The 27,291-nt window shown below is 39.7% G+C and overlaps 1 protein-coding gene across 1 annotated transcript; it reads left to right on the top strand.

Annotated features, from left to right (window-relative positions):
• Window positions 1-27,291, top strand: LOC119497253 (calcium-binding protein P-like). The gene is made up of 3 exons (XM_037785230.1): window positions 1-351; window positions 2,920-3,147; window positions 26,560-27,291. Exons 1-3 carry the CDS (start codon window positions 160-162, stop codon window positions 26,701-26,703), a joined length of 564 nt encoding a protein of 187 aa, XP_037641158.1. The 5' UTR covers window positions 1-159; the 3' UTR covers window positions 26,704-27,291.

Below are 27,291 nucleotides of genomic sequence, written 5' to 3'. Positions count from 1 at the left end.
AAGTGAAACACCAGTCCGCACTTGGACATTCACTTTGTAGCAGCAGGGTGTAAAAGAAAACTCTGCGACGGGAGAAATTGACCCTTAAATACTTCAAGAATAATACGGCTCTAAAAAGGGAGTTTGGTTTCGTCTGAAAACCCAGTTTGTTTGTTCATTATGGACCCCACTAAGTCTCCCAACGCTCCTCCAACCAACTGGTCCGATGAGAAGTCCACCATGGGCCACAATCCCCCTCCGCCCTACCAGGACCAGCCCTACCCGGGATACCCTCAGCCCGGCCCGGGATACCCTCAGCCAGGCCCGGGATACCCTCAGCAAGGCCCGGGGGGATACCCTCCACAGCAGCAGGTAACCAGCCCAACACCACCACCACCACCACCGGGCCTCTATTAGATATAGATGTATACATCTACTAATAACAACAAGTGGAATCATTTAGTAGCAGATAACGGGATGCTACACCCCCATTACAATGATAGAAAAGATAATGACTATCTATTATATTAATGCTAATTTAAGACAATGACTATCTATTTTAATGCTAATTTCTTTCTAGAGTTTTCTTCGCAATTTGAACCTCATTCCTCCATGTAATTATTGCCGTAGATGTGGGGACTATGAAGAACTCTATTTGTATTTTCTGTCCTATATTATTATTATTGAATGAACACGTTAGTATTGGAAAGGTTCTTGAGATGATCTTTAGTTGCCTATTTTCCTTGAAGAAGTGCTTACTGTTAATATTATTATTAAATTATTAACAGACTTCCATCTAATCGAGATAATAATTAAATCAAACTCAGTAAATGGTGATCACAATTTGTTCTTTCATATACAGTATATGGAGGATCTAAATATTCAAGTTGAATTAATGATTATTTATTGCTGATTATAACTAAATCAGCTGTAATTGCTGATGGTAAACCAGAGACCACCACTGAAAGTACCTACTTTTTCAGTTAACCCATCCTGAAGTATCTAGTTCAGACTTGTTGGTGTCAAATAAAATCTCTTGTTTAAATTATGAATTAGCCTACAGACTTCGATCATATCAAGATAATAATTAATTAAAACTCAGATCACAGATTGTTCTTTCATTTATGTGACCTGCTCCATAATTTTTGAGTCACTTTGACTCAGATACACACTTTGATTTTTCTGTACGTCTGTAAAGAGGAACGTCTCAGCTTTATGGTAATACCAAGATTATCTTTCTACACCAAATATTCTATGAGCTATGCTCTTCCAAAAGTTTTACTGTCATCAACCATTATTTTTGAGAAAAAGGGCATTAAAGATAATAATTCATTTTCAGCCATTTTTCACGGATTCATGGATTAAAACACATTTATTAAAACTCAAGTTAAAATGAACACAATATTTTTTTGGTCAAAAGTGACACCCAACATTTCATAAGGTAGTCTACACATACCTTCACGCATACATGTGCACGTGGATGACCACAAGCAATGTATGGAATAAAATTGATAAAATATTAACAAATATACTGTACATATGATATAATATATAATGTGTATTTAAATATAATAGTATGAAGAATGTATAATGAAAAAATTCCTATGAGAGTTGTTCAGTGGCGCATGAAGCCTAAATGGCTCGACTTCCGTCTGACAAAGTACCTGGATCTTCTGCATCCGTCGGTCCCATGGAGCAGGCACAGTAGCGTCCGCTCGGTCATGGGGTCACGGTCAACTGTCACAGTGCTGTCACGGCTTGCTAACACCTGGATCTCATTCACGTGAACGGAGGAAGGGAAATAACTCTGGATTCAGCTGTTAGTGCGTTTTACAACTTTTAGGACCTAATGATTTAAATAAGAACTATTCAAGTGTTCGCACTGGGAAGTTGATTCACCTCAAAAAAAATTACCAAGTTACAGACGTCTCTTTCCCGTTGTAAGTCTATGGGAAAAAGTATTTTTGGGCCCAATAGCATCACGTGACGGACACAAAAGTTGTAGTACCGCTGTTTGGCCACTACGAAAATTGTCATCAGACCGGCGCTCTTCTTGGGGGCTTGTCCCATATCCAAACAATAAAAAAACATACAAAAAAATGGATAGATGCACAAATATTATGTACATATAATGTTATATAATGTAATATGTAATATAAATATAGATATAACAGAAAGACTATTAAATGTGGTGCTTGCGCTCTTTCTGCTGGTGTCTCTTGGAGCACACGTATCCTCTGAAAAACTCATATGGGAGTATATCTACTACCCACATAATCAGCTGTGCTGCTCATCCCACAAATGCATGATTCTTACAAGTTGGACATCATTGTGAAGGTAAATAAACAGGCTTTCCAACGATGTAAAATACAATGCCAATTAGCATTGTAACAACAGAGAAATAATCAACCAAACACAAATTTCCAAACTTTTTTTTCCGAGTTTATATATATTATATACTGGAATTTTTTATTTTTAATACCAATTTGTTGCTGCATTAAAAAGGTTTACACCTGAATTGTAATTCCACTTAATTTTGCCAAGTTGTTGGTGTAAAATGTATTATTATAATAATATATAACAGTTCACTAAATTTATGTTATATTATCTATTTATTTATTGGTCACATTTTGTTTTACAAAGGTAGGAAAGCAATGTTTAAGTCAAGCTGTTGTTGCCTTAAACATGAAGTAATAATCCTAGTCTCTTCCACACAGTGAGGCACGCAGCTTATTAATTAAACAGTAGTATTGGATCGGTACTCTGTATCTGTCCATCCCTAATCATGTGAGTATTTCATCACTGAGTGCCTGCTGGTTGAGTTGTAGTTTCGTTTCCTGTGAAGCCTCCCAGATTACTGTAATTCACTCCCCCTCTAAAACCTCTTTTCTTTGTAACTGAAAGTGAGTTTGAATAGTTTTTCCTGTGTGTGGCCTGCAGGGCTATGGACCCCCGCCGCCGCAGTACGGAGGTCCAGCTGGACAACAGCAGTACCCCACGGGTCAGGAGTACCCAGGACAGCCGTCCTATGTCACTGTCCAGCCCGCGGTGTATGTGACTCGAGGCCCGCTGGAACACCCCGTCAACGACTACTTGGGCTACTCCATCTTCACCCTGATGTGCTGCTGCCTGCCGCTTGGGATTGCTGCTCTCATCTACTCCATCTCAGTGAGTCTGATTCACTTGTATTCATATTCTACATGGACTGGTGCACATAAACACAAAGCAAAATGTCCCCCAACCCAAATCCGAGTTATTTAACTCTGAATATGTTCCGATATAGAATCCATGCTATAGCTGAACGATGCACATTTCAAAATACATTAAACTAATAAATATGAATCATACTTAAAGGACCAGTGTGTAACAATTAGGGGGATCTATTGGCAGAAATGGAATATAATGTTAATAAGTATGTTTTCTTTAGTGTATAATTAATTACCTGATAATAAGAATTGTTATGTTTTCGTTACCTTAAAATGAACCGTTGATATGTTGCACCGCCATGTTTCTACAGTAGCCCAGAAAAACTAAACTCTGTTAACTTTTCTTGCTTGGGCCGGAGTCGATAACGTTACTCGCTCCCGTCGCCAGCGCTCTCTCTCTCTCTCTTGCTTCACCACTCACTTCCCACGTACACCACGTACACCACACCTCGGTCACCGTTGCTCTCCAACACACTTGACACACGGGAGAGGCTTCACTTCTCCTCACCTCACCGCTAGATACCACCTGATCCTACACACTGGACCTTTAAGTAAAATAAACTAACAATTTCTCTATTGTTTTAAATTATCTAATCAAAATATAGTGAAACTAGAATGGCACTCGGAGAGCGCAGACCTCAGCCCCCCTCTCCGTTCAGCTTGTGCCATCATCCACGTGTATTTTTGTTTATGTTGAGATCAGCTGTACGTAGCGGAGCATCGTAAAACACTTCTTTCAAACTGGACAGAAGCAAAATTAAACTCACCTAAACCGTCGTTACTCCTTCCAACAATCACCAAGTGTGTTTTGGTCGAACTCAACTGTAATTTCACCGAGTTTAATGTGAAAAAACGCAAAATCTACAGCTGTTCCCCACTCCCCTTTCTGTCTCTCTCTCTGAAGGAAAGAAGTCATGCGTCATCAACGCGTCATCAGTTACACTGCGTATGTGTTAAACCCAGAGGTCTTAATGTTCTAGCTGATCGTAATGCTTAAAAAAATTGGATTGTTCATTGTGCTACACCCCACCCCTCCCAAAAATGTCATTCAAATCCATCGCAGACTTTTGGAGTAATCCTCCAAACCAACAAACCAACAAACCAACGCCGGTGAAAGCATACCCTCCTTCTATGGTAGTTCTAAGGTAATTATTGTAAGAATAACGTAAATAGCATTTCGAAATAAAAAATAAGTACTGACCAAAAAGTCTGAATACTCAAAAAAAAAGAGTAAAAACAACTCCTCCTAATGATGAACTGCATAGATGGAAATAAGTCTAGTAATCCCAGTATAGCGGGTTAACTGTTGTAACAGTTAAGCATAACAATTGTGCATTTTGCGATAAAATTGTACTTTGTGTCTCGTGGTAATGACAGTGAATTGATGAGAACCCGGTACCGGGTTTGGCTAAGCTCTGTGTTATAACACTGCCTTTAAAAACTTCATAAAGTGCTGTGGTGGTCTTTTTATGCCTCCGCGTCAACGTAGTCGGGGGTATATAGCGCTCCGCGTGTCCGTCCATCCTTCCGTTCTTTCGTGTGTCACACTTTCGTTTCTGGAGCAGAACTTGAAAAACTATTTAACTGAGGAACTTCACATTAGGTATGATTGTTGACAGTGTGGTCTAGTTGTGCCTTTTGGGGGTTAGAAGTCCAGGGTGCCCACATTTTTTCGACTTCTATTTCGTTTCCGGAGCAGAACTCGAAAACTATTTAACTAATATGAAATTCAAATTTGCACCGGGGACACAGAGTACAGGTGTTGCAATACAAGCAAGTAATGAAGTTTTTAAAACCTGGAAAGCATCAACAAGACAGACCATATTTGTCTTCTACTGACTTTATCCTGAGGAAGGTGAGCTAATGACAAGCTAGATTGTGCTCAATAGACTAATTCCATTAGTTCTAAAAGGGCAAAACATTTAGCCCTACTTTAGTAGGGGGTAGGGCGTTGCCTTGTTTCCGAATAGTTTCTAAAAGACGAGGCCTTAATGCTTCTAAAACAAAGTGTATTTTGTCCAAACAATGTTTGCTTGGCAATGATTTCAATATTTTAGTTACAAAATCAAGGCACAAGAAATTGTATTTTTACTTTATAATATTTTTGTATTGAATGTACATACTTGACTTTGGATTATTTTTTGTTATCTTATTTACATTGTTATTGATCTTATTTGTTATTATTTAAGTTTTACTTGATCATATTTCATTATTATAATAAAACTACTCCATCTGGAGTCAAAATTATACAGTTTTTTGTTGATTTTCTACTGTGCACAATGGTAGAATGTTATGATGCACAATGGTAGAATGTGATGATGCACAATGGTAGAATGTGATGATGCACAATGGTAGAATGTGATGATGCACGGGGTAAATGTCACGGCCAAAGGCTCCATTGTGTGCACACAGCCTCCTGTAGTGGATATCAGGAGTATTTTAGAGCCAGATTCCCTTTCAAGAGGTAGAAAACCCATTTGGCACACTTTGGGTATCCAAGTGTGCCAAGTGGAAAGTCCGCCTGGTCCTTTCCTGACTAAAACCTTTGTAGCATCTATGTGCTTTGTGTTATTTCTATCTGCTTTGGCACAGTTGTAGTCGAGGAGTTGCTGAATGAATTCAGTGGCGTCTCTGTGTATGGCATCATTGCTATAATGATGTTATCCACTGTCTAATCTAGAAAACATTTTAGGAGAGGATAAAAATGTAGATTTTTCTTTTGGTTCATCGAAGTTTACTCAGACATGAATCCTCTGAGTTCTTACCTATCCATAGAGACCAAGATCATACATATAGACCTGGTAGCTGTGGAGCTTTTCTTGATTTATTTTGGACATGCCTGTCTAGGCAAACCACACCTCCCAGCACCCTGTAGGGCTTTAAGAGGTTAATATAAATATATGAAAAGTTCATGCTTCTCAGCTAAAGAATAATGAGGTGATCTCTGCCACAGTGTGTATTCTAGCTGCAGAGCAGATGATGGGAAAACATTTGAACATCTTGTCTAGTCCAGTCAAGGTGAATATGTACAACACCTGTAAATCATTGATAGAGGACACAGCAGAACCCGTGTGTGTGGGTGGATGAGTGTGTGTTCATGCAAGAGTGCCAAGTTTGGGGAAGTGAATGAGAGTTACTGGAAAAGGTGGGAGTCTGTGAGGAAGAGAGCTAGGAGGACGGGGTCAGATATAAAATGGAGATTGATCGTGGTCCTGAATGTTGTATTGGGAGAGAGGTAACCTGGAATGGGTTACACATATATATGACATTGCCTCATGTTGCCCCCTCGCTCTTTGAGATCCTCAGACGTTGGTCTGCCGATGATCACGGTGTGACGTTTCCTATGCTCCTGAATCATTACAGTGGGGGGGATTCAAAATGGCTGCTATGTGTATTGTATTGCAATACTTTTTTAATACTCGAGAACTACTTCCGTTTCTAGGTAGTCGTATATTTTTGTTGTGTGAGTTAACTCAGAAGGTTAATGAGTTTGTTTTTGCACCGCGTCTCATTGAAGTGGTGCGGCGTAAGGAAAGCACACACGTGTTTAGGTGGAGAGTGGGTTGATTGTTTCCATGTGGTCGCGTTTAATCGTCAGAGGGGGAAAAAAAAGTGTGACTTCCTACACATTTTCTTAAAACGAATTTAAAGCCAAATAAAACATTTAAGTACACTCACTGGGAATCTTACTTGGAAAGTGGACTTCTCTGAAGCTTTAAAGGTGCTGTGAAGTGTCTTTTAAATATGGTACATTTCTCATGTGGCTTGGCTTGTTTCTGCAGAATGTGTGGGGTGATGAATCTTTAAATATTAACGAGAGCTCAAAAGTATGCAAATATATCGCACACTGCAAAAAACATACATCTTACCAAGTCATTTAATGTTTCTTGTCGATGTACCACACTGTGTTTAGGCCGTGTGTGTGCCAGGGTTAGGCCTCGGCATGCCTTCTATAGTAGCAGCAGTTGTTAAACTATTTTTAGACTCTAGAGTCCACGTTTAGCATCCAGTATTTACCTCGATGTTTGAAAGCAACACACCAAACAGAGTCCCAGCCACATGTTGTTTCTGAGTCTCTGTCTTTTGATCAGTAAAAACAGGCTGTCTCTGTTGTTCCTACGTTATATTAGAGCCCAGTCCTCTCTCTGCTCTTTATTGATCAATCTCCGGTTACTATGTGCAGAGCAAAGTCCATTAAAGTTCATTTATGGCCAGTAGATCATTTGACTGGTGCCTGTGTCTGCGTCTTTAGAGACAGAATACTGTGACTGTAATGTGGAGCAGTTATTCAGCCATCAGCTTGTTTGGTGCTCTGCTTCCAACGCTGTTACAGTAATGAACAGATACTGTGTGAGACCCAGAGCTGCAGGACGGAGCTGACTCGGCCTGCATGATGCAGAGAAACTCAGTCAGTTACCCCCCATTTTGTTTGTGTGTAGCTACTCATCTAGGATATATGGGATATGGGATTTGGCTCAGTAACAACAGATTGACGCGTCAATATCAGCACATTGTTTTGAACCTAATATGTATTTTTGAAGAAAGCTGTAATATGTTGATACTAAATGAAATATTCAAGACAAAGACATCATTTTTTCATGATTGTGCCATTGCATCACTTCCATCATTGGAAATTAATTTTACATTCACTGATCTGGAGGTCAGAGGTCAAGGGACCCCTTTGAAAATGGTCATGACAGTTTTTCCTCGCCAACATTTAACGACAGTTTGAGTGTTATTTAAACTCCTTCCTGACAAACTAGTATGTATAGTTTTCAATCGTTTTGATCCAGTCTTGTTGGTCATTTCTGTACTGCAAGTTTTTGTTGCTTATATACACCAATACTGTAGTTTGTTATGATGATATGCTGGTGCTTGTTAGCCAAACGTTGTTTTGACATTTAGGTTTCTATTTGTGCTGTTACCATATACGCACAGACAACAGTCATTGGATTATATCGGAGGAAAAGTCAGAAGTTGGTAATTATTACGCAAAGTCTGAGGTAATAAGGTGATTTATGTGACGTCTAAACAGATTTATGAGCATTTATCCTCAATGGACAGAGGAGATACCACTGTCACTGGAAAGATTTGGCTGGTTTCAGCAGTATGAAGTCGACGCGTTCTGGTTTATGATTCTGAGAAGAAGAAATTTGATCTTGTCAATTGGATCATAAGAGTTAAAATGTTAACATCTTGTCAGCTGCTTATGTTTGGACAATATTTACACTCGGGACTTTTTTGTAGAAAAAAACATGTTCATATTTGTTAAAGGGACTGTTTGTAACTTTTTAAGCGTATAAATGTAGTGGGTCGCCACACATGCGCGTTCGCATATGCGCGCTCACGTGTGGCTGGAGCCTCGTCTCCGCTGCCTGCTCTCCTTCACTCAGACAGCGCACGCGTTCTCGCGTACTCGCTCCACCTCTACTAGACGTGAACGCGTGCTCACCCCACACTGCAGAAGAGTTAGTTTAGCTCTGAGAATATCTAGTGAATGTACAGTGGACGTTTGTGCAGAAATAACTGCTGCAGCTCCTCCAGACCAACAGAGGTTTCCGTGTCTTGTGAAGTGACGGGTCTCCTCCACGTGTTACGTTGTCGTCTCGTCACCGACCGGGTGCCGGTGTCTCCCTGCGGCTGCCGGCTGCGGTCGGGAGGCGATAACGTAACTCGTTGAGTAGCCCCGCTGCCTGAGCCTGCGCTGAGGCAGGAAAAGCCAACACTAGGATCAGCAGTGATTCATGGAGAGACCTTTGTCTGGTCAGCTAACATTACTGCCAAGCAGCTGAAATATAGAGTGATATTGTGCTTTTAGCTGACGTGTGTCGCCTCACTGTTTTGAGCGATGTTCGTCCATGTCTATTTAGAGCGAGCAAGCGCGAGCTCGACGCTGACTTTCGTTGATTTCACGGCCACAGGTGTCGCTGTTAACAAGCATTTCTGAAAGTTACAAATAGTCCCTTTAAAATGAAATATTGAAAATTGTATTAGTACTGAAACTCAGCTATTGGTATTATTTAATTATAAGTATAACTGTACTGAAGCGTTATTCATCTTTAATCGCTCATTGAGTCGTGGCTGTTGCACAGACGTGGTGAGATCAAGCATGATCCTGAAAGGGTTAAAAACAGAACTTAGTTTCATTCAGCTTTAGCTCGTAAAGCCTTGTGATAAACCCCGGTATGACGTACGTACACTCCGGATACCGTGCTTTTCCGGTCTTCCTGGTTTCTCAGTTACTCAACCTGTAGTCCCATCCTGCAGAGTGCATGCTTTTACATTTAGCAGAACTAAATGTGACAGATAACTCTAACAGAACTTCCAACGTTCCAACATTATTCCTTCACATATAACAAAAAGAGATGGAGTCTCTTTCTAATCCGGACACTGTTATCAAAGTGACATTTTGATTCTACCTAATAAACACGCACTATCTGCAACCACCTTGGACTTCTAACCACTGGCGCACTTTACACTTACTTTACACTATACATCCTATATACCACTTTATAGACTGCACATATGTACAGTACATATTACATTTATTTATTGACGGACTGCACACACTATGTTCACCCATTCACTCTGTATCTTTTATATCTCTATTTATTGTTTTAATCATTTTCGTATAACTGTACCTCCTGTGTTTCACTCTGTTTGCTGCTGTTGCTGCTTTGATACCTTATATGGTAAGGTTCATCTTATCTTATCTTATCTTATCTTACCTTATCTTACCCAGGTAGTTTCATCCTCTCCATTAACATATCTTATCATCAGTTCCTTATAGTGTTGTCACGATACCAAAATTCGGACTTCTATACGATACCCTGCCTAAATACCTCGATACCGAGGCGATACCACGGCAAAAATCTAAAACACCAGGAAAAGTAATGAAAAAATATATGACAGAACATGGACCTTAAAATTGTTTTTTTATTAATTAAAAATGTTTAAAATGTAAAAATGTATTCATTAAAAAATGGGTACTCCAATATTTACCTCAAAATTGATCGAAAATTACTTTATTATATCTACATTTTATATTTGCATTAATTTTTGACACATTACTAGATCTTATTATGACCCTTACAATATACAAAATGATAGAGACCTTTGCAAGCGTCCACCAGAAGAACAGGTCATGACATCAGTTCCTCTTTCATAACATGGAAGTCAGATATTGGAACACGAGACTAAAATACACGGACATGTTTCCCAAAATCAAATTATTCTTTCTCAAGAGAACCGTTACAGTCCTTTTGGACATGCTTTTTGTAAGATTGTAGCTGCATGAATGAACAGAACATGCATGAGTGTCCCGGAGTCACTTTCTCTGAGGCCTGATGTGCCCTCAAACAATAGATTAACTCACTAAAAGAAAATGAAATGTAAAAGACTAAGTCTAAAATGAAATGTATGCGTTAATGCATCGTGCACATTGTTGTTAGGTTGAATAGATATATAATGTACTTTGTTATCAAGGTAACCAAAAGTGTAGTTTAGTTAAGTAACAGACATAACTAAAGTAGATTTTCCGGTCTGGAACAAGAAGAGAAACGACACAAAGCTGTGTACATACTGTAAGAACTCAGCTGTTATGTACACAGCTGTAACAGTTTCCATGATGCATTACACGCTTCATACTGGCTTTCAGTAGAAGACTGTCACTGGTAATATCTGATTTATCACACAGCGCTGACGAGACAATGTGGTTGCAGGGTGACTGTAAGAGCTGCTCTGATCGGGGTGATTGATTTATTTAATCAGGAGTAAAAACTACTTAAGAGATTAAAAACTCTCTGTCCTGGCCACGATAGGCAGCAGCACAGTTACACGGTTGAAGACATAAAACAATCCTGGGATCCTACCAGTATTGTTTTTTGTGGACAAAGGGTGTATTTTTTGACGTTTATTCCTGTGAAATACAAGGATCTCAGTTAACGGTATTCAACCCTGCAGGGTTAACAGTTGAAAATCATTTGTTGTTGTAGTGTTTCCTGTAATTTGGACTTGGACTACTGTTGACTTCTGTCTTTTCCGGTCTCTTCTGTGCGTCTCCCACTCAAACACATATAAACAGACCAAGCCAAGAAGTGTGAGGGAACCCTGCAAGAGCACAAACATCAACCTGCTGCAACCTCAAATGTTTGAATTTCCCGTTCAGACACAGCAACACGGCACTCAAAAAAACATTGGTTGTTGGGAGATGAAAATGACTAACACACAGGAAGGAAGAGGCACACTTTCCCAGTTTTCTCTATTTTCTTAAAACCAAATCCTTCCCGGGTTTGTTATTTCTCAGGGAAATGGTGTTTCACTGCGTAGCGTCACACCCCAAGAGACATGGTATGCGGTTCTACTCACAAACACTGACTGTTAAATGATCTGCAAATAGCGCTTTAAATAGCATGAATGGTAGCTGTTGCATGGTCACGAGGATCTAATCAGTCCGGCAACGCGGTCAGGGACCCTCCCTGGATTTCCCTTGAAAAGTGAAAGAGACAAAGTGGCGAAGAGGAGGGAGAGGAAACGGTGCCTGTTAGTGGGTAGTTCAATGTGTCCCCATTATTCTATTATGTGGCTACATAATAAGGGAACTGGATGAACAGGAAGGAGATATAAAGATAAATAAAAACAACTGGAGGAAAGTTGGCAATACTTGGGAGCAGAGAAGACGGAGACAAAGAGGGACAGTCATGCTTTTGTCCGGGTGTGTATCAAAGTTTATAGCTGGAAAGCTAAACAGAAAAGAAGGCAGAGACGGAAACAAGGCGGGAAATAACAGACGAGGAGATACGGAGCTGGCTGCTGGTCTCATTTCATCGCTCAGGCATTTAACTGTTGCCACTGTTAACTAACTAACGTTCCCTCTGATGCAGTGACACAAAATAGAGTTCTTTAAATGAAAAAGAGATGTGCGAGACAACCCAGTAAAAGCTCCAAAGGGTGTAGTGAGGAAATTACCTGAATACATTACAATTTGGATTCCTAATAAAGTGATGTAATTAGGTAAGCAGTTTACTTTTTCTCCTTTGTTTTTGTCATGTCATGTTTTTTTCTCATTTATTTGGGAAGGTGGTCCTCGGAAGTAGGCCTTAAACCTACAGTAGGCAGAATGTTTCTGGCATCACTGGGCAAAAATGACATTCAGCATATTGTAATTCAAGTGTTCTGAGAGAAAACTAGACTTCTGCTCCTCCTCATGGGTCTGTTTTCAGACTTTCCCGTGACGGGAGACTTTGACCAATCACAGATCATTTCATTGAGAGAGAGCGTTCCTATTGGCTGTTCATTCAACAGAGGCAGCTGTAAATCACTCGCCGATCAAATGGTCAAACTAGGCAGCGCTGATCAAATATGAATCAATATTCTGTTACTGTAATGCATATTTCTCTCCTCAAATGTTTTCAGAAACATCTTGTAGTGCACTGTTTAGCTGGTAAATGAGGAAGTTTGTGCTCCGGCTGGTGGGCGGTGCTTGGTATTTCTTCAACTGATCTCAACATGGCTGCCGGGTCACAAACTTTCTCATTTTACAGCTCAACAGTACACTACAAGATGATTCCGAGAACATCTGAGGAGTAACAGAACAGTAATAGAATATTGATTCATATTTGATCAGCGCTGCCTAGTTTGACCGTTTGATCGGAGTTAAGCAAGTGATTGACAGCTGCTCAGAGACGGCAGCTCGGCTCTGATTGGTTGTTGTCCCCCGGTCTGTGAAACCTTGCAGATGCCGTTAGGAGCACCGGAGGACACAGAGGCACATGATTTTTTTCAGATAACTGTCAGGATATAGTGACCGTTTTATAAAAATAACTTTTTTTAATCATATTTACTCCATTTTCTACCCACTGCTGCTTGAAGTTACAAAAGGTTGAGAAGACTTAAAATTCAACAACAGTGATTCTGAGTCTGAAGACTTAACTGCACTATTGCGTGCCAGTTCTCTCTTTTGAGGACAATAAGAATAACTCTCTGCTGAGATTTGAGAGTTGAATTCTCTGGAGTGTCCGGACAAGAGACGCTTTTGTCGGGACCCAACATCAGTGCTCCGTTTGTCTCGCTCCGAGCCACTCCTCGCGTCTGTGACGGCGTCGTCAAACGGCCCTTTGTTTCCCCAAAACATGAGCTCTTCCTCACAGATTAGCTCTTATTGACAGTGGATGAACATCCAGACGGTAACATGCAAACATGCAAAATAACATTTCTGGTTTTGAATAATATTAATCTTCTACTGCCGAGAACTTTCTCTTAAAACACACCTCACATTATTCCAGTTACATTAATGATCAGTAGACGTAATGTGAAATGTCTGACCAACTCAAATTCTAAATCTGCGAATGATTGAATAACACCACATCGTGGTCCAGAAGGCAGATGATGAAAAGATGAAAATACATGATTGTTGCACAGTCGTTGTATTTCACCAACCATTCTCCTCTTTACAAGTTACACTAATAAACTTCCCATTTCATGAGAAATTGCACACAGCCGTTTCCCAGCTGACTATCAGAACGAGTCCAATTATTGTAACCCTCAGGAATGCGTTGCGTTTCCGGAGCGTTGCACGCTGTTAACGCTGCTAGTTCATGTCCCTCTGGAGGCGGCTACAGTATGTGTTCCACACACTGAGCTGCAGAGAACAACATGAAGTCAAACACCTGTTGCATGTCAATCAGGGAGGCTGTGAGGTCATTGAGTACTCAGCAGAATGGCGTGCGGGAACTGATGCAAACTGAAATCAAATCCATGACGACAACACAGCAGATAAAAGAAGAGAAAAATAATAATTAACATATTTAATTGTAATTAATCGCACAATACGCAACAAGAAACAGGCAGCAACAGCTGTCAGTGTGCTGACTTGACTATGACTGGCCCAAACCTGCATTTATTGTCATATCTGTATTATCAATCTATTAAAATAGGTAATCGCCAGTATCTTCACTCTAGCTTTAAATCTCGCTGCAACCTAAACATCACAAATTGCATTAATGCGTTAAAGAGTGGTGTTAAAATAAATTTGCATGAACTTTGACCCCCTTAAAAATAATCTGGAAAGACTTTGAAGAAAGCTCAATTTTAATTGTAATATTTATATATTATATAATATTATATTCACCAATATTCTCTAATATATATTATAAATGTATGAATTCTGTGTTCCAGGTGAATAGTGAAATACTGAAGAAGCTGTGACCACAGTTCATGTAAATGTTTGTTTAACAGGGTTTTTTCCCTCGTTGCTCAATATGACAGTTGACCTAACAACAACAGGATGACATTAGTTAGCTTGATTATGTGTCAGAGGTTTAACCACCCCCACCCTATCTCACTTTGGGAAGACTTACCTCAATATGTTGTTTCCAAATGTATCATCAGACTGACACACAGTAAAAGACGTAATCATATCTCTTTACTGGAAGGCTCTAACTCTGAGGTACTGGTAGTGTTGAATCTCTGTTAACAGTTACCAAAAACAACTGTTCATTTCTTTAAACTCTCAGTTTTGATATGAAATGATGAATTGAATAATAAATTGATGAGTTACCATTGTATTTAAATCTTACATCCGTATTTATTAAACCTGCATTAATTGATTTCAATCAATACTAATTCATTGATTTGGCCATTTTTTTTGGAGGGCAAACTGTAAACACAACATGGTAGGGGTGTAACGATTCATCTACTACATCGATGTATCGATTTATATTCCTACGATCCAACTACATCAATAGGTACTCGGCAAGTTGTCCTTCACGGGAGACGTATATTGATATAAAATCGATTTGAAACCCCAAAATCGATTGTATGGATACTAAGGATTTGCACCTTGTATTTAAGGACGACAAACGTTATATTAAAGTGTTTTTTAGCACTTTTATTAGTAAAGAAGCGGCGTGGAGGGAGATGGACACCGGTCTGCGTGAGCTGCTGGTGCTGCGGTGCACTCGGCAGAGTTTCAGGCGCTATCAATCCACTTGACGAGGGCGGCTACACCCACAGGTGCTTTCCCCGTGCACTGTCGTTTTCTCATTCAGAGAAAATGACTTTCCTTTCCCCGTCATGATATCTATGTGCACGCAGCGTCAGCCTCACGTATCCAGCCGGAGAGCAAACAGTCTGCGAGGCAAATTATCACGACGTGAGTAAAGTAAAAAACAAAACAGAAATTCAGCTAACGTTAGTCTAACGTAGTTTTAAAATGATTTTCCAGATGTTTTCATGTGTGAAAAGAGCCCAAATGAACACTGTAAGTGGACTACTGAATTAATCCTCTGTTGTGGCAACTTAAAATCAGTTGCTGTCTAGTGATGAGAGAGAGAGAGAGGCAGCAGAATGCATGAAAACACAATATTTGTGCATCAATTCTGACGGGCTTTAATGTGTGCATGCATGGATGCATGGTGTCTCTCCTAATGAGAAAGAGCGCCCTGCAACGAGTTACATACAGACTTATAAAGTAGTCCAGACATCCTCAAACACATCCCCGTGCCAGGTGTCAACATTCTCCACCACAGGGGATCTAAACAAAAGGAAAACTAACACATAGGTGAAGCCATTGTCCCATGCTCTGCACGGTCATCAAATAAATGTATTTCATCCTACAACATCTGCTGTAAAGATTTCTGCCTACTGAAGCTTTAAAGAAGGGAGCTTCATTGAGCTGTGAGTGTGACTACAAACAGAGTGGGAGGGTGTAGGGAAGGACCGGATTGGAAATGGGCCTTGGTCAACTGCTGGTATAAAATATTGATTACTGCAGCAGCTTTAAGGTGAAATGAGTCATCCACTACTGTGACGTCTGCCTGTCACAGTGTCTCACTCATGCTGATAACGACATGCAGTGTCTTTTTTTCTTTCTCACCCCAGAGAGCTAGACTATATAATAAATCACAGATGGAGGATTTTAAAGGGCGACCCAGACAACCTTTGAAGTTGAAAATCACACTGAGAGCTGACTCTCAGAAGGCAGGCGTCCCTGAAACAGGCTTCGGCCTCGAGGTTACGTCTGTTTAGCTATTACGTAAGCAACAGCAGCGACGTGGTTACCTTAAAAAATACCTGCAGAACACAGAGCCTGTGTCCCTGCATCTGTATGTAACTGTACGAAAACACAGGCACACGTGTGTCAACCAGAGAGAGCAGCGTCACGGAGTGGAATGCGTTTCCCCCCGTTGACCTCGCCATCGGCCAATCAGATGAAGGTTGAATCAAGTGGGAGTGAAGGTTGGGGGTGGTCGAGGTGAAATGTTTCAGCAAACAGTCAAAGTGATGTGAAGACAGACATTTTACCATGTTGAATTAACAAGCTTGACTATCTTTTTATGTGTGTGAGTGAGGCCCTGCAGGCTTTTAGTATCCGTTCCCTCCTCTCTTTCATCAGCTCTATTCAGCTCTGCTTCTCTGCCATTTTCTCACAAATATCAGCCCCCTGCTCTCCCATCCCCATCCCCATCCTTCCTCACTATGACTCAGACTGCTCTCACGTACAGCAGACCACAAACAGACACTGGCAACCAGACGGGCCCAATCACAGAGATAATACTGCAGACAGGCGGCAGCCAATCAGGCTGCAGCAGGAAAGCTGAGCCAATCTGCAAAACGCATCAAATACAATTTAAGCACCAGCGTATCAGGCTGTATAATATAATTTAAGGATACGAAGATGCACTCAAGCAGCAGTGCTAAAGAAGCGCTTGAAGAGTCTTACATCCACCCGAGTCAAGGTCTTTTATTTTATTCTGAGAGGATTCAATAGGGCGTCCTTTTATTTTTTATTTGTTTTAACCAGAGATGAAAATAGAAGCTGGATCCCTCCTCTGTTGTTAATCATTTATTGGGAGTAGTTTCCTTCGGAAAACTTGTGTAATTTGGTACTAATGCTTTTCCTTATTTTGCTTGGAAGAAAAGCTCGATTTACCCCAAGTTAATATTAATTTAGAGTTTATTAATTATCGGAAACTGAACTCTCCGTATAGGTTGAATTGTATGCTTGTCTGTGGACAAATGTCCTATTTTTTGCAACTAAAGACGCTCTAGGTAATAATTGGAATGAATCAATTGGTAGTTAACCCATCGAACACTGTCTCTATTTCCCTGTCAGTAGAAAAAATGATTAGGAAATTATGGACCATGAATATAAAGCATAACCTTTTTGTTGTTATTGTAGTTGAAGTTATTAGTTATTATTTATCCACTGGAATTGACTTGACAATTAAAATTTTGAAACTAGTGGCTTTATAATTCTATAATCTGCTATGTTTTTACTTCCTGTTTTATAGCCAGGGCGATTCTAGGATCAATTCGATTCCAGGATGTGCCAATTGTTTCAACATTGGGGGGGACACATATTAAGCGGAGGGGTCTGGATTTCCTCCCCCAGGAAATATCAAGCGTCAAACACTTCATTTTCTGCATTCTGGTGAATTATTTTACACTAATGTCTGCCTTTTCTGCATCAAGTTATGGTGGATATGTGTTTATTTATGTAAAGGAAACCACAAAAATCTGAATATTTACAAAAATATAATGGAATATAATGCAGTAAGGCTCTCTTGCTTTTTAGGTCAAGTTTAAAAAAAAATGGTCTCACTACATTGAAATGAATCCTATGGGGACTAACATCATCACACATGAATACAGTTGGGCTCATTGGATCCACAAGAGTCTCAGCTTTACAGTGAGACCTAATTTATGGAATTCCAAAACTGTTAAGGGACCCCAGTATGCAGAAATATTCAAATACACCATTTTAGAATTGACGAAATAGTTTTTGCCCCAAACTGCATGTGATTATCATGAAGTGGGCATGTCTGTAAAGGGGAGACTTGTGGGTACCCATAAAACACATTTACATTCACATATCTGGAGGTCAGAGGTCAAGGGACCCCTTTGGAAATGGCCACCGATGGCCTCCTTGGGTTTTCTAGTTTCATATGAAACCAATATATGTATCTTCACTCTAGCGTTAAGACTGAGTCCGCTACAGCCTCTTAAGACAGTAATGTCAGCGTCTCAGAGGTTTTGATAATTAACACCCCCAAAAAGAGTGTAAAATTGCTTTTATAGCTTGATAATAAGCGTACAGTATGTAGAGCATTGGCCCACATTAGGTTCAGTATTTACTTTACTTTTTATCTTTGAGCTCCAAGCAGAGCTCTGCTGAGTGTTTCTGACTGATATCACATGTCAGGTACTTTGGTGTAGAGGAGAAATTAAACACGCACATACTTGGCCGGCCGTGATAACGGTTGTTGAGGAAGTGTAGCACAGCTGGGGGTTTATCGACGGTTGGAAATTCATTTTCATTTCCTGAAATCGGACCTTTGTTTGATTAAAGTTTGTACAGCTTACCACAGTAGTAGTGAATCTTTCCAGCTGGTTTTGTGTCCTTTACTTTAATAGTTGTTGTTGAATAACCTGTTATGATTTGTTTCATATAGCCTGTAGCCAATTACAAGACATGTTTTCATGGTTGCAGTCTGAATTATAGTTTTAGGCTATATGAATATATGCTGCCTTCAAATGGGGTCGTGTTTACCGTGTTCATGATAAGAGTCTACACCAGGGGTCAGCAACCTGCGTCTCTTTAGCCCCTCTCCAGTGGCTCCCTGTGGCTTTTTAAAAAACATTAGTGGAAATGAATAACTGTTTTTTGTTTACATTTTCATTTATCATTGTTGTAGGTCTATGGTACGACAGTACGACGGAATATTAGGGCCGCATTGAAGAGAAAAAAAGAGAAAAAAGTCATAATATTATAAAGAAATAATTTTACGTGTTAATTTCTTTTCTCGTAAAGTTATGACTTTATTATCGTTATATTATGACTTTTTTTCTCGTTAAGTTATGACTTTATTCTTGTAATTTTACGACTATTTTCTCGTAAAGTTATGACTTTATTCTTGTAATTTTACACTATTTACTCGTAAAGTTATGACTTTATTCTTGTAATTTTACACTATTTACTCGTAAAGTTATGACTTTATTCTTGTAATTTTACACTATTTACTCGTAAAGTTATGACTTTATTCTTGTTATAGTACGACTTTTTTTTCTCGTTATGCTACGCCTTTTCTTCTCATTAAGTTATGACTTTATTCTCGTAATATAACGACTTTTTTCTTGTAAAGTTATAACTTTATTCTCATAATATTACGACTTTTTTTCTCGTAAAGTTATGACTTTATTCTCGTAATATTATGACTTTTTTCCTCGTAATATTACGACTTTATTCTGGAAATCCCAGATGTTTTTTCCCTCAATGTAGCCCTAATACTCCGCAGTACATTTGCACTTTGGCCCTCACTGCATTAGGCGTATATACTATATACATAGACTATAAGCTGTGTTACCTTCATCACAATGATCAAATGTTGTTTTTTTTGCCTGAAATGGCTCTTTTGATAGTAAAGGTTGCTGAGCCCTGGTCTATATGAAGGTCCCCCCCGTCGTATTCACGACCTCGTAAGTGGAAAGTTTCTGAAAGCTCCGAGCTCACAACTTGTGACGTGTTTGTTGACGTCAGAAATGGCGGAGGCCACGGAAGTTTATTTTTCGGTGCATAATAAGTGACTATATTGTAATTTCAGTCGTTTATTGTTTTTCTTCATAATTTTATAATATGTCTAAGGGAAATGTTGATATTCCCAACGGCCTCATCTTTCTCCTCTGTCATTATGCCTTTGCATTTAATGCATTATGTTACCCTCTTGCTAGCTTGCTAAGTTGTTAGCCTCTGTGGCTTCTAGATATGAACAGTAACGTTAATATTGCCGTTGCTTAGCAGCGGAGTTCTCACGACTTAACCACTTGAACGCCGAGCATATCGTGTACACGACTTCCCATGTTGTAAACACGAGCTCACAAGTTTCTTTTGAAGGCACCAATATTTCTAAAACAAACACTGTAAGTTGCCTTTTTTTAGCTCAAAGGGTCGTTTTCTCTGCATGCAAAGGGCTATACATACATATATATATATATATATACATCTATATTAATTGATAGCCCTTTTTTTTGTTTTTCTTTAAATCTTAAAATCAAGTTATTTCTGCACAGAAATGCACTGTTCATGCTTTTTGAACATGCTATTCCATTTTTTACTTTCTGTAATCTATATTACAGTATATTATGGGAAGTGTTTCACAAGTGTTCTTTTATTATTGCAATATAGTAAAATACCAGTAAAAAGTGAGTATTGCCCTCTGACTTTTACTGCCTTGTTCCTGCCTTGTTTCCCCAACCTCACTGTATAAATCCATACTGTACGTAGCAGTGATGCACACACATGATGGTCTGATTGCCCCTGACTATAGACCATTTCACAGTTGTAAATGTGTAAACGTTTCCAGTGTGTCCCAGTTTATTTCCTGTTAGAGTGTATGTGAATGCCATAAGCTGGCAGGAAGTAAACATGGGCCCAAGCTGTTGAAACTAGATCTATATACTGTGTCTCTGGTCTATTATGCTGCTCAAATGGAACTCATGAGCTTGTGGTTACCACATAAGAAGTCGTGTACACAACATGCTCGGCGTCCAAGTGGTTAAGTCATAAGAACGCCGCTGCTAGGCAACGGCAACATGGGCCACAGCTTGTGAACTCTGAGCTTTCAGAAAATTTCCATTTACGTGGTTGTGAATACCATAAGGGGGACTCTTCTGGTGAACACAACCCCATTTGAAGGCAGCGTTAAGTACTCGCACTGTTGAAAAGACCCTTAACGAGGCTCTGAATACCAGCTGCTGCCCAGCAGCTGACCTCTGACCTCTTTGTGCAGTGAGGGAAGGGTCAGAGACATGCTGAGTATCTTCTCTCTGGGACTTTCCACAGAAATGTGGATGTGTTTTTGTAAATCACATTGTAATAGATGTCATGATCCCATGGAATATTTTGCCAATAATCCAATCAAGCTAAAGGCCAGCCCACACTAAAAGATTTATCAAATCTTAACAGATTTTCAAAATGTGAGAGACGCAGAACAACATGTTATTTTACATTTAACAGTTTTGTTCCTATAGTGTGTGGAGAGCAACGATTTGGACAAAATAGCACATTACACACTAACAGATCCCATTCATTAACAACAAGAGTCCCCACTAAAAAAAACGGAAATCTCGCAAACTCTCTCGCGATCAAACGTGTCTTTAGTGTAAACTCGAATGGCACTCGAGAGCGCAGACCAAACAGATCCCAGCTCACAGCTGGCGGTACCGTGAGGTGGTCGGCTTATTATTAACACGGTGTGTTTCCGTGTAACGTATTGGCGGACGCCTCTCTCATTCAGCAGCCTTGTTATGTCTGTATAACGTTACACTACGTTGTCTCTCATCCCGTCAGCAACCGCTTTGTTCTTTCTCACCACGGACGACCAGCAGCTCCCGCACACACATCCACACACGTATCTCTCTGCTCTCAGAAGGAGGCAGAATCACGCATCATCAACGCGTCATTAACGCGTCATCAACGCGTCGTCAGTTACACTGCGCATGTGTTATACCCTGTGGTCTTAATGCTGAGGCTGATCGGAATCCGGATCATGATCCAGATCGCCACCAAAATCTAATGGATTGTTCATTGTGCCACACCCCACCCCTCCAAGACATTTCATTCAAATCCATTGCGAACTTTTGGAGTAATACTGCTAGCGGTCGGAGGACGCTGGAGAGACCGTAGCTTTGGTCTCCAGGACTGGAGTCTATGCTCCTCTGCTCCTCTGCTCCTCTGCCTGCCTTCACTCGGCTCGCTCCACCTCACGTGTATGCGTGCACACTCCACACTGCAGAAGAGTTCGTGGCTCTGAGAATATCTAGTGAATGTACAGTGGACGTTTGTACAGAAATAACTGCTGCAGCTCCTCCAGATCAACAGAGGTTTCCCGTGTCTTGTGAAGTGACGGGGCTCCGCAGAGAGAAACGTTATCGTCTCCGACCAAAACTCCGGTGTCTCCCCTGTTCCCTCCGGCCGCGGTCGGGAGGCTGAGGCAGGAAAAGCCGACACTATGATCAGCGCTGATTCATGGAGACACCTTCGTCTGGTCAGCTAACATTACTGCCAAGCAGCTGAAATATAGAGTGATATTGTGCTTTTAGCTGACGTGTGTCGCCTCACTGTTTTGAGCGATGCTCCTTCATGTCTATTTAGAGCGAGCAAGCGAGAGCCCGACGCTGACTTACATTGACTTAACAGTCAAAGGTGTCGCTGTTAACAAGCATTTCTGATTCTTACAAACAGTTCCTTTAATACACGGCTGTCAATCGATTAAAGCATTTCATCGTGATTAATCGCATGATCGTCCATAGTTAATCACGATCAATCGCACATTTTTATCTATTCAAAATTAACCTTAAAGGGAGATTTATCAAGTAGCAGTAATGGCACTGTTTACCACTGTAATCTTATTGCTGTAATTCATCATCACTGACTAAATGTTCCGGTATTAAAATATAATGTAGAAGGAGGATAACAGGGGAAATTGGATCTAATTGAGGGCTCAGTATTAGATGATTATAGTTGATGTTATATTACATGTGGTCATAGTTAGTAGGAAGCATTAAGGTGTTGAAATAGTTGACCACAGTATATATAAAACATTTTATCCACTTAATTTCAATCCTTTTTTGTGAAGACCCGATGTAGTCACAGGAGGCATGGAAAACTTGAACGAGAATTCATTTGAAAAGCAATAACAACGCTTACGGCAGGTGATTTCCATCAAACTTGCATCTCGCCTGGTCCATTACCGACTTGATGTTACATACGTTAAACATTATCACACTTTCACCTCAACGCTATATTACGCTATGTATAACACGGTCAAAAACTTTTTGCGATCCACACCTACGCAGAATTCACAGCATCTTGCAAAAACCTCCCTCTACCATGCGCACCGAAAAGCTGCCTTACGGCGCTATATCCTGTCGTAAATAATCAAATGTATATTCTAGCACTATAACAAGAAAATGGTAAACATCATAATAATCCTACATGGTGGCTATTTAAACTATACAAAAACTGTTGTGCAAACTAGGACTTCTGAGGCCTGTACTACGAAGCAGGATTTTGGATTAGTGAGGTAACTTCAGGGTTTTCCGTCCTAGGAATGTGGATCACTTCTTCGCCATGGTAACTGATGCTGAACAGTTGTGTTCCAGATAAGAGATCAACTCGTATAAAAGCACCACCTACTGACCAATTAGAGCTCTGTGCGCAGATCGTATGGTAATATTACACAAATATGAAGAAGTTACCGTCATAATCAAACTAAAAACAACACAGTTTAAACTGACAGATGCAGGAAGGACAGCTGGCTGTATGCTGTGGGTGTTTACCGCTTTGAATTATGTTTTTATATTTATTTTTTTACTTGGTCTTGAGTCCGTTTCATACCACCAGAGAGGGGGGGGGGGGGGCAGCTGAAAGAAGGTTGAAATAGTAATAAACGCTACATCTTAGCCACAGGGTATAAAGAAGTGTAATCCATTCATCCTTTACACTCCTGAAAGCTATTTATATCTAGACGACTATAACTGACGTTTGAGTGTTCCATTAAATTAATAAGTCTGTTAATTTATGCATTCATACATCGTAAAATTTTAAAAATTGTAAAATGTGTCTCTCTGTCTGTCTGTCTGCAGTCAGTAGTCTTGTCCATGTCTGTGATTTGTCAGAAGCTGCAAACACCTCCCCGTTCATTTGAACGCGCTCATAACCAGACTGAGAATCCCTGAGTTGATTTACAGAGTTGATAACCACCGTCGTAGGACCGTTTAGCGTGATCTCGGTTGTTAGGGTTAGTTAAACCAGATAAGGAGAAGATACACTGGGGATGTTGACCTGGCTTCATAGTACAGGTCACTGTAATATGTCATGCCAACATAAACAATTTCACCAAATATAAATATGTGCATAATTGGCTCTTACAGACACAGTAACTTGTTACTTTGGTACAGAGCCAAGCTAGCTGTTTTCCTCTGCTGCAGTTCTTTATGCTAAGCTAAGTTAAGCTAACAGTGTCCTCGCTGTAGCGTTATATTTAACTGACAGATTCCAGAGCGGTATTGATTTTTTTTTCATCAACAGTAACTCTCAGCAAGAAAAGAGAATTGGCGTACTTTCCAAAATGTCTGTTACATTTTAGATGATGCAACAAGTTTCTCATGTATCAGGAGGTAAAGCTTCTTTATGTGATGCTTAAAACTGAACGCAGATCAGAAGATGAAACATCTACCTGTCTGAACCACTTTAAACCAAAGACGCTCAATCTTACTTGAGCTGCCTTTTAAATTGTAAAGAACAGTAATGGATTGGGACGTCATCCTCTATATAAATTGTGCATGGCAGGATGCAGGGCCTTCTTACAACACACACACACACACACACACACACACACTCAGTGTTATACACAGTAGCAGGGAGTGAGAGTGGGAGTGGGATTTGATTAGTACTCTCTGGCTGTACTCTCATTAAAGGCACAGGGCTCATTCTTTTAAAATGGACCACAGGTTTCCTGCTTCATGTTCTAATCTAACAGCATGTGTTTTGATAAAATTGAACACCAGTGAAACCTCCTTTTTATAATTTACTTTTTTTTAAGAAATCAATCTTCTTATTTCCTTTTTTTATGGAGTTTTATCCCAATATTGAGAGATAAACATTACAGTTTATCTGAAGACATCTGTATTCTCTTCCTCCTTCATTTAGACACTAATATGGTATTTGGGATGACCAGGGATTTTCGTACGCCAACCAGGAAGTTAGCATCGCCCTGGTTCCCTCGATTAAAACTCTATGAGATTGTTCCGTTGGGTTTTGGATTATTACAAAATATAAACTCTTTTTGAAGTGTAAATGCAGTCACCAGAAATAAAAAGTTAACGTTAGGCTATAAACATTTTATTGCTCATCATTATTATCTCTTTTATTCTATTTTATTTTATTTTATTTCATTATTTTAATACAATCTGCTTATTTTGTGTAGTTTCATATTTGTATTGTTATTTTTATTTCCTTGTATTTTATTATCTTTTATTATCTTAAATAACCATCTTTTATATTGCTTTCTTATTCAATGAATTTATAAATCGGTTGTTTTGTTGTGCATTAGTCTCTAAATCCATTTTTAACATTGTATATTTTTGTCCATCGTCTGTACAACAATTTGAATCGCATTTGACTTGTTTTAACGGTGCTATATAAATAAAGTTTGATTAATTGATTGATAAACAAACTACACCACGGTCGCATGAGTGTGAGTATACACAACGAGGCTGTAAAGGAGGACGAGTCGGCGTGATGACGTTTAGTCGTCTCATTTAGCCACTTGTTAGCAACCACCTTTTTTAAGACATGCTAAGGCTTAAAAATCTAGGAGTGGGATATTTATTTATTGATTTTATGTTACAGCGGGGACCTCGCTGCCCTCGCTTAACTGCTGCATGTCCCTCGCGTGGGTTATCTTTCATAACGGCCATTTAATTTAATTATAAATGTCATTTATTTTAGACAGAGAAAGGTTAAGAAACGTGTGCTCATTTGTAAATAATAGTAATAATCCACAATTAAAACCCCGTACTATATTCATTCATGGAGCCGTGCAGGTCACTGCATGTTCTACAACACTGTCCTCCACATGTATTTCAGAATAAAAGCCTTGTGTTAACAAATGAAGGAATTCTGTCCACAGAAAAAAAAACTCTTGAAGGCTTTTATTTTTAAATGAAAGCAGGAAGTGTTGATTTAAAAATAAATCTTTACTTTTTTTCATGCCCGTAACATATTCTACAGATACAGACATTGAAACTGTAGTAATGTTGCTGGTATGATGTCAATATACAACACATGCGCAGTAAAATCTGGTCCGCACTCGTCGAAATTGAGCCAATCGCAACGCACAACCGCAGCTTCAGTTACACTGCGCATGTGTTATACCCCATTTAGGGATGTCACGAGAACCAAGTCGATGCCAAAATTCCCAAAAACGTGACGCTACTCTTCTTCTACAGTACCAAAGGTACCGTACGATGCCTGTAATCAGGGTGCGAAATTAACAAGCGCCAAATGCGGGTTTTTCCGTTTGGCGAGTAACTCCCTGAAGGCTTCTGTCCTCTGCTCTCTTTGTGTCGGAGTTTGACACACACAACAGTGCCGTCAGATGTTGGGTTTGTTTACTTCTTCAGAGATCCTTTATTGTATAGCTGGAAGGCAAAATAAATAAAATATATATATTTTTAATTATGTCCGTATTACTACTACATCATTAATCATATTAATTAGTTTGATTACATTTCTGTTTTGCATGTTTTGTTGTTAAACCTCACTCATATGTCTAATTTGACATACTGTATATGTTTTTTTTCTCACCTTCAGGCCCGTGAAGCCAACTATGCCGGGGACCAGATGGCGGCGGAGCGGAGCAGCAGTATGGCCAAGAGACTGAACCACATTGGCCTGGGACTCGGCATCGGGGTCCTCATCCTCACCATCGTCTACGTAGTGGTTACTATCAATTAAATCTGTTTCAACATCTTTCCTATATTTCCGGTCCCCGTTCTCGTTCTACATCAGGTAAAATCAGACCACAGGAACATTGCTGGTCATCAGGAAGAGTTTTTGTCACCTGATTGGCTAAAAGACCTTTGAAAAAAGTTATTGATATATTAATCAGCAGTTGATGGCCATGTAATCCATTACTTTCCAATACCGTAGAGGTGACCACTACAACCTTCCAAAGATTATTTTTTTACTTCAACATGTTTTTTTGTTTGCAATTTGCTTCCTCTGTTATCGCACATCGAAAATCGACATTTTTAGTTTTTGACATGTAAAATATTTTTCCCACTTTGATGCCTTAAGTGGTGGACACTACACGCGTCAAAGGCACGTGGTGGCTGCGTGGCGTGTTGTTTTTTATTTCGACGTCCATGTTAACAGATTAGAGAGGACACACTGCCCGCTCTGTAGAATATGCCAAAGACAGTGAAGGTGATCTATTGACTGTATATTAACTTCATACCTGTAAGACTTTACTACAGTTTTGATGTCTATCTGTAGAATATGTTACGGAGATGAAAAAAGGAAAGACTTATTTTTAGATCAACA

The sequence above is a fragment of the Sebastes umbrosus genome, chromosome 11 (assembly GCF_015220745.1).
Source record: "Sebastes umbrosus isolate fSebUmb1 chromosome 11, fSebUmb1.pri, whole genome shotgun sequence".
NCBI lineage: Eukaryota > Metazoa > Chordata > Actinopteri > Perciformes > Sebastidae > Sebastes > Sebastes umbrosus.
Note: the sequence above shows the minus strand (reverse complement) of the source record. Positions and strands in the feature narration are given on the sequence as shown.

Coding starts and splice junctions, on each gene's coding strand:
- LOC119497253 (XM_037785230.1), top strand. CDS start 160: ATGGACCCCACTAAGTCTCCCAACGCTCCTCCAACCAACTGGTCCGAT. Junction 352..2,919: donor GATACCCTCCACAGCAGCAG/GTAACCAGCCCA, acceptor TGTGGCCTGCAG/GGCTATGGACCCCCGCCGCC. Junction 3,148..26,559: donor CTCTCATCTACTCCATCTCA/GTGAGTCTGATT, acceptor TCTCACCTTCAG/GCCCGTGAAGCCAACTATGC.